A 7,509-nucleotide genomic window follows, 5' to 3' on the forward strand; every position below is an offset into this window, starting at 1 on the left:
ACTTGGATTTGATCATACTACATGTGACATATTGTGTGACAAATGACAAATTGACAAAATAAAATGGATGTCCATTTTATGTAATGGACCGAAATGATGAAGGATTAGAGGATGGTGGGCGATTTATTTTATATAAGCTAAAATAACATCATGATCACTCTACTCACCTAGCCTTACATGCCTAAGGTTTAGAGAAGAGAAAAAAGATAAAGAGGAGGCCATGCATTGGCTTGTGGCCTTCACCCCACCCGGCCTCTCCTCTTTATGATGAGAAATTTTTTCTTATTTTTTCTATTTCTTCACATTTTCAAAAGCTTGCATTTTTATCCTTCTCTCAACTCTCTCTAAAATTAGTTTTAGAAACTTTAAAGATTGTTCATCAAAAATTCTAATTTCATTATAAGATTACTAGTGTAGTAATAAGAATATTATTAGAATTATTTTAAGGATACTAGTATATTAATCTAGTTAGTTAATATATTAGTTTAAGGGTTTTGTTTTGGGTGCAACAAGAGGAGGATCTCAATACTTGGGATTAAGGAGGATCATCCATTACATTTAAGCTCAAGAACAAAAAAGGAAGATGACCTTATTTGTTACCTTATTTCGTGCCATATAACAACGTAAGAACCATTGTTTTCTTATTTTTATCTCTACTTTTGTTATGCATGCACTAGATCTAAAGAACTAATATTAATATGTTAATTAGTTCACCATTAGAAAAGTCTAATAATAGGTATATGAACCTAACAAATGGAAAATGGTCAAAGGAAAAAATTCAAGGTTCCTGACGAACTACCTACAATGTTCAAACGTGCAAGACATAACAAAACTACTTAGACGTTCTGCTAGATCATTGCTTTTGGGATGATGTAGTTTTTTTTTTTTTTTGGGCATGAGCATAAGCAAGCTACTTAGGTGCTTAGTTTAAACTTAACTACGATACATTATTGTTAAGGATTATAACCTAGGTACTGGTGGTACTTCTAGACTTCTGTATATATGGTTTTTGGTCTTTGCTTAAGTATATTTCATGTTAGTTCCTGTGTACATATATATTGTTGCTACAAGCATCTAAAAGAGCAGGACTTATTTTTCACTCTTTGTAAAGTTGCAATTGTAATTTCCGTTTGTAATATTAAATGAAAAGTTGGATATACATGTGTTCTGTTATATGTACGTTCTGTTCTTCTATTGATATAATTTTTCCAGTGCAATTTTATCATGCTCCAGTTTCTGTATAGACTTCGGACTAACTGCGTGTCAGCTTCGACAACTTCACATTATTTACACTACAAATCAGTAATACACAAGGTTAAAGTGCTCTTTCCAGATATTTCAATTGGTACGTATTAACAATGTAAAGTAATTTACAATAAATTGGATTATTAGTATTTGGTTAGCTTATAAAAATAGAAACGACGAAACATTGACAACTTCTATTGCAAAATGTAGATACGTTTCCATATTATCCAGAAACCGCGGGCATGGGTAGGCCTAAACGATTGCGCAAGGCTCCTTTGCAGTCAGAAGTATCAACGTCTCCGTAAACTTTGTTTTTCTAATAGCTAATGTTTCTTGTACTAATGGTTTTAATGATTGAAAAATTTTATTCTTGTAATGGTATTAATGTTTGGTAACTTTTGTTTTTTGTAAAGCGGAATGAGTGGCGTTCTTACTAGGCACCTAAAACACCTCGGACAAGGCATCCTATTATGCAGACAGACAGTAAGTTGTAGTACCTTCCATTTTTCCTCGTGTTGCATTTTTTTAACGCTAATTCGCCATTCTGTTTCTTAAAATTAATTCAAAAGCATGTTATTTACTTTTAAACAACATTAGGAAACGCAGTATCAACAATAGGGCAGGCTTTGCCGCATCTGCCTTTGCGATTACCTTCACTTCAGCCATGTAAAAAATGTCAGGCATACAAAATTGGATTTGAGACCAAGAACTTCTGTTGTGGAGATGGTACAATATAGATACCTAATAATGAATACCCTCCTGAATTGGCTAGATTATATACTACCAATACAGAGGATAACGAACATTTTCGAAAATATGCTAGGGCATACAATAATCTTTTTGCCTTTAGTTCTATTGGTGGAAAGTTTAATGCCGAAACCCAAAAAGGCATTTATGTTTTTAAATTGCATGGACATATGTATCATGATGTGCCAAATTTACTACCCGTAGATGGTAAACCGAGGTATTTACAACTTTATTTTTATGATGGTCAACATGAGGCTGAAAATTGTGCTAATTGTTTCTCTGATTTACGCCAAGATGTTATAGAAATCCTTATGCATGTGACACAGACTAATCCATATGCACGATTTTTTCGGTCATTAAAAGATATAAGTATAGATGAGAACACACAAATTGTGATAAACAAAAATCCTCGTGCAGACCCAAATGTGTATAATCCACCTTCCTCTGATGAGGTTGCTGTGATTTGGTCCGATAGTTCATCAACCACTTTATCTGAAGGCCCTCACATTTCAGTGACTGGAAAAGCAAATGACAGTCACAGGATCATGCACTATTATGGTTGCTATGATCTGTTTCAATACCCACTATTGTTTCCCTCTGGTGAACCTGGATGGAGGCAAGGTTTAAAAAAAAAACCGTAACATTCAACCAGTTCGCAATCAACCCATACCACTTTCTGCTTCTGTAGACAGTGTTCACTATTGAGGCTCTACTAGAAGCAGAGGAAACCCGTGAGTAGATTTAGTTTCTTCTGCTATTACCTTTTTATAATCTATTTATTGAATGTCTGATTTTTAAAAATTACAATTAGTTTTTGATGTATTAACAGGTACAATAGCTGAGCTTGATGAGGATGAAAGGCAAATTTTTTGCCGGGAATATTTTTGTTATAAGCTGCAAAATAGACCCGGGAATATGTTGTTAAAGACAGGCCGTTGCCTATAGCAATATATAGTTGATATGGATGTGAAAGTCGAAAATACTAGACTGGATTTATTTAGGAATAATCAAGAGAATACTAGATACTGTAGATGCTGGGGAAAGTTGCGCTGCTAATGTAGGACGCCGGGTTATTTTGCCTCCGACATACATAGGTGGACCTCGTGACCTGAAAAAAGAATATCTCAATGCAATGGCTCATGTCCAGGAGTATGGAAAACCAGACTTGTTTTTAATAATGACATGTAATTCAAGTTGGCCAGAAATAAAAGAGCAACTTGCACCTGGAGAGGAAGCCCAGAATCGACCGGATATCGTAGTAAGGGTTTTCCACGCCAATTTATTAGCTCTGAAAAAACTGATAATGGAGAAACATATATTTGGGAAAGTTGCAGCTTTCATTTATGTTGTTGAATTCCAGAAACGGGGTCTTCCACATGCGCACATGTTGATCATCCTAAAGCCACCGTACAAGCTAAATTCTCCTTCCGATTTTGATAAGTTTGTGTCTGCTGAAATACCTCATTCAGACAATCAAAGATTACGTGCATTAGTATTGAAGCACATGATTCATGACCCTTGTGGTAACTTCAACCCAGAGTATCAATGCATGAAGAAAAAAATAGTATTGATCGATGCAAATACAATTACCCAAAGAGCTTTACAACTGAAACAACAACCAATTCAGATGGTTATCCAGAATATAAAAGACGTGATGACGGATAAACTGCAATTGTTTGAAAAGCAACATTGAACAACAGGTGGGTTATACCATATAACCCCTATTTATTATCACTCTTCGACTGTTATTTAAATGTGGATGTATGTTCAACAATTGAAGCTGTTAATTATTTATACAAATATGTCTACAAGGGGCATGATAAGATATCTTTTAAGGTTGGGGGGGGGGGGGTGATCCAAAACCTGTTGATGAAATTGACCAATATCAATCTGGTAGAAGGGTTTCACCATGTGAAGCAATGTGGCGTATTTATGGATTTGATCTTTTTGAAACGCAGCCACCAGTTATGGTTTTGCCTGTACATTTACCCAATATACAATCTTTGCGCTTGAACCCAGACGAAAATTTAGAAGCGGTTGTAGCAAATGCAAAGCGTGCTCGTACACCTCTTATAGAGTTTTTCGCAGAAAATTGCAAGGAAGGTGCTAAGAAATTGTCTTATGGTAACTTTAGAAAGAAATTTAGATGGGATAAAGGAGAGAAAAAGGTGGTTTAAGAGGAGAACTAAGCTTCTGGTCATTGGCCGAATTGTTCTCGTTTCCCCTTCAGAAGGAGAGAGATATTTTCTCCGCGTATTACTTCTTCACATCCGAGGACTTAAGTCTTTTGAAGATTTGCGTACTGTTAATGGACAGACATATACAACTTTCCAAGAGGCTGCTCTAAAACGCCACTTGATTGAAGAAGAAAACACAGTGGACATGTGCTTGGGTGAAGCATGTGAAATTCAGATGCCTTATGCGCGAAGACATCATTTTGCGATAGTACTCATCTTTTGATAACCAAGAAATCCAGGTGAACTATGGGCAAAATACTACCCTCATTTGTCACAGGATTTACAACACAAATTTCCAAATGAACCTAATAATGTAAGCCATATTACGACTTCATCAGTTGAAATGTCTTTGGAAGCAATGAGTAAATCTCTAAAGTCTTTCAATTTAGACCATTTACTAGAGTTTGAAGATGATGAAATTCGAAGGACAAAAGATATTATTGATGCACTTGATGCTCCTATTCCGCAAGATTGTCTTGATTGTCGGGATATGCTAAATGCTGAGCAAAAGGCGGCATTTGATGTTATAGTTTCCAATGTAAAAGAAGAAAAGCTTGGAGCATTCTTTATAGATGGCCCAGGGGGTACTGGTAAAACTTTCCTGTATAATGCGTTATATGCAGAGGTCCGTTTCATGGGAAAAATTGTTTTACCTAGAGCTACTTCTGGTATAGCTGCTGCTAATCTACCTTCTGGAAGAACAACCCACTCACGATTTAGGCTCCCTCTCGATACCGATGCATCTTTAACATGTGATGTACCAAAACAAGGCAGCCTAGCTGCATTAATAAAGGAGACCAGCTTAATTATATGGGATGAAGCTTCAATGGCAAAAAAGGCTAATGTCGATGCACTTGATCTTCTACTCCGAGATTTGTGCAACGCAGACATTATATTTGGTGGAAAAATCATAGTTTTTGGAGGTGATTTCCGACAAGTACTCCCAGTAATTCCTCAGAAAACCCAAAGAGAAGCAGTAGAAGCCAGTATAGTTAACTCTAGCTTATTTAGATTACACGACCATAAAGAGTTACATATATATATATATATATATATATATATATATATATATATATATATATATATTTTAGGATTCGGTGAGAACGATTATTCGGTGAGAACGGTGAGAACGATTACCAACCATTGGATTATACAAATATAAAAGGCCTAGATTTCATTATAAAAAACTCAAACTAATTGATTTTTGTTTCACTCACCATCCCAACATAATCTTCCTTAATTTCATCCACTACCACCAGCATACATTCCGATCAGCCACAACCATGACCAGAATTCGGCGACAACAACCACGACCAGACGCTGACAACAACCACTCGGCGCAACTCCGGCCATTTATCCTACCTCAAATTTCCAATTTATCATCTCTATACCCCCACTCCTACTAGCTGCCGCCGTCGACGAGTTTCAACAATGACGGCACACCATCGTTGACTGTCACAAGCGATGACGCATCTCCGATGACCAACCAGGAGTTGTCGCCAATGTCTTTCATCCCCTCGCTATTTCCTCTGTACCTATAAATATTTTTCCGATTCATTCGTCGACGCTGGTGATCTCCTGCATCTTGCCAGCGACAAATACCTCACCTCCTCCCCATCGTTTATTTCCCGTCTATTTCAATGCATCTACACCAATTTTTTATGTACCTAACCATTGTTTTAATGTATCTAACATAGATACACAAAATTAATTTCTAGGTACATAAAAACTGGTGTGAGATACATCAATATAGAACCCAGATACACTAATTTCGTGAAGCTTAAATTGATTTGTTGCTCCGGCAGTCACTTTCCATCTAAGGCATCACTCCGGTGCACTTTCAATGTCTGTTTGAACTTTGAAGTTAATCTGATTTGGAGGTGTATTTTTTTGCAAATTAGAACAGTCAAGCATCAAATTAATGGAGTATTGAGGTTTTTGAGAATCGACTTCATTTCTCCAATTTTGGTGGTTTGTTGTGGTTTTCCAACTGTTTTAATTTGCGGCCATTTTATAAAGGTAAGAGGAGTGTATGGTTTGATGGAGAACTTCCGATTTCAGCGCCGACGAAGGGGAGAACGAACGGGGAATAATTGGTCGGTGGACGGTGGGTGACGTCGGCGCATTGCAAGTCTTTTGGTGGCGACGGTGGACGACGGTGACGGAGTTGGTGCCGGTGCGGACTGCCAGAGTTGGACTGATGGTTGATAACATCGTGAGTATGGATGAGGGAGACTTGAGTGTATGCTGTTTACATTATGAGTGTGTGCGAGCCTTTTTTTCTTTTTTAAATGTTTATTAATAAGGTCGTTCTCACTGCTTGCATCGAGTGATCGTTTGCACCGGATCTTGACTCTATATATATATATATATATATATATATATATATATATATATATATATATATATATATATATATATATATATATATATATATATATATATATATATATATATATATATATATATATATATATATATATAGAATCGTGATCTCGTGCGAACTATTTTACGGTGCGAAACTGTCACGAAACTCAATAACAACCATTAGATTAAAACATTATGCGGCTGATAAAGAAAATCCCAACCAACCATTTTATATCTCACGCGTAACCCATGTCCACACTACTCAATCTCACTCATCACACCTCGTCTCCCTTTCACCCAACGCAAATATCGCTGATACGAGCTCGACGACGTCGCGGCTTATCAACGACGGAGGCATCACCAGAGAGTACAATCACTGACATTTTCTGCCGTCGTTTCCATCAACACAAACGCCTCACCCATATTCTCTCTCTTATCCGTCGACGGGATTTTCTGCACGTCATTAATGTTGCCGGCGACGATGACTCATCTAGATCATCTCTCGTCGTCGATCTATAACTCTAATGTCGAATTTAAAGAGGTAATGAGTGATTTATTTGCCTCAAAATGTTACCACAATTCATTAATTCGGGTTGAAAGCGGTGTTTTTAACCATTATAGATAGAGAAATTTGTATATATGTAATTTTGTTAGTAGTTTATGATGCTGTGGGATATGATTGTGATTAATTTGAGATGGACAGACTGAGAGAGTACTTCCTCCGTATTTAATCAAATGTAAAGAAATGATTGAGACAAAGATAATACTCCGATAAGAGACTTATCTAGCTGTCGATTGTGAACAAAAAAAATGAAATGAATCAATTAATCATTTTGAAATGGTGAGGATGAGGTTTAAGGATTTGTATACTGTACTTTTCACTCGTAGTTTCAATCATCCTTTCCCTTCCCCA

General features: G+C 36.5%; 1 protein-coding gene across 1 annotated transcript; it reads left to right on the forward strand.

Annotated features, from left to right (window-relative positions):
• Window positions 1-753: 753 nt before the first annotated feature.
• On the forward strand, window positions 754-3,685 carry LOC141631864 (uncharacterized). The gene is made up of 6 exons (XM_074444482.1): window positions 754-783; window positions 1,213-1,345; window positions 1,456-1,546; window positions 2,018-2,613; window positions 2,822-2,878; window positions 2,979-3,685. The coding sequence occupies exons 1-6, from the start codon at window positions 754-756 to the stop codon at window positions 3,683-3,685; spliced, it is 1,614 nt and encodes a 537-aa protein (XP_074300583.1).
• The last annotated feature ends 3,824 nt before the right edge of the window (window positions 3,686-7,509 follow it).

The sequence above is a fragment of the Silene latifolia genome, chromosome Y (assembly GCF_048544455.1).
Source record: "Silene latifolia isolate original U9 population chromosome Y, ASM4854445v1, whole genome shotgun sequence".
Taxonomy (NCBI): Eukaryota; Viridiplantae; Streptophyta; class Magnoliopsida; order Caryophyllales; family Caryophyllaceae; genus Silene; species Silene latifolia.

Excerpts from the sequence above, each read along its gene's own strand:
- LOC141631864 (XM_074444482.1), top strand. The coding sequence starts at position 754 with ATGGAAAATGGTCAAAGGAAAAAATTCAAG. Across the intron at positions 784-1,212 it reads GTCAAAGGAAAAAATTCAAG|TGCAATTTTATCATGCTCCA; the intron begins GTTCCTGACGAA and ends TAATTTTTCCAG. Across the intron at positions 1,346-1,455 it reads CTTTCCAGATATTTCAATTG|ATACGTTTCCATATTATCCA; the intron begins GTACGTATTAAC and ends TGCAAAATGTAG.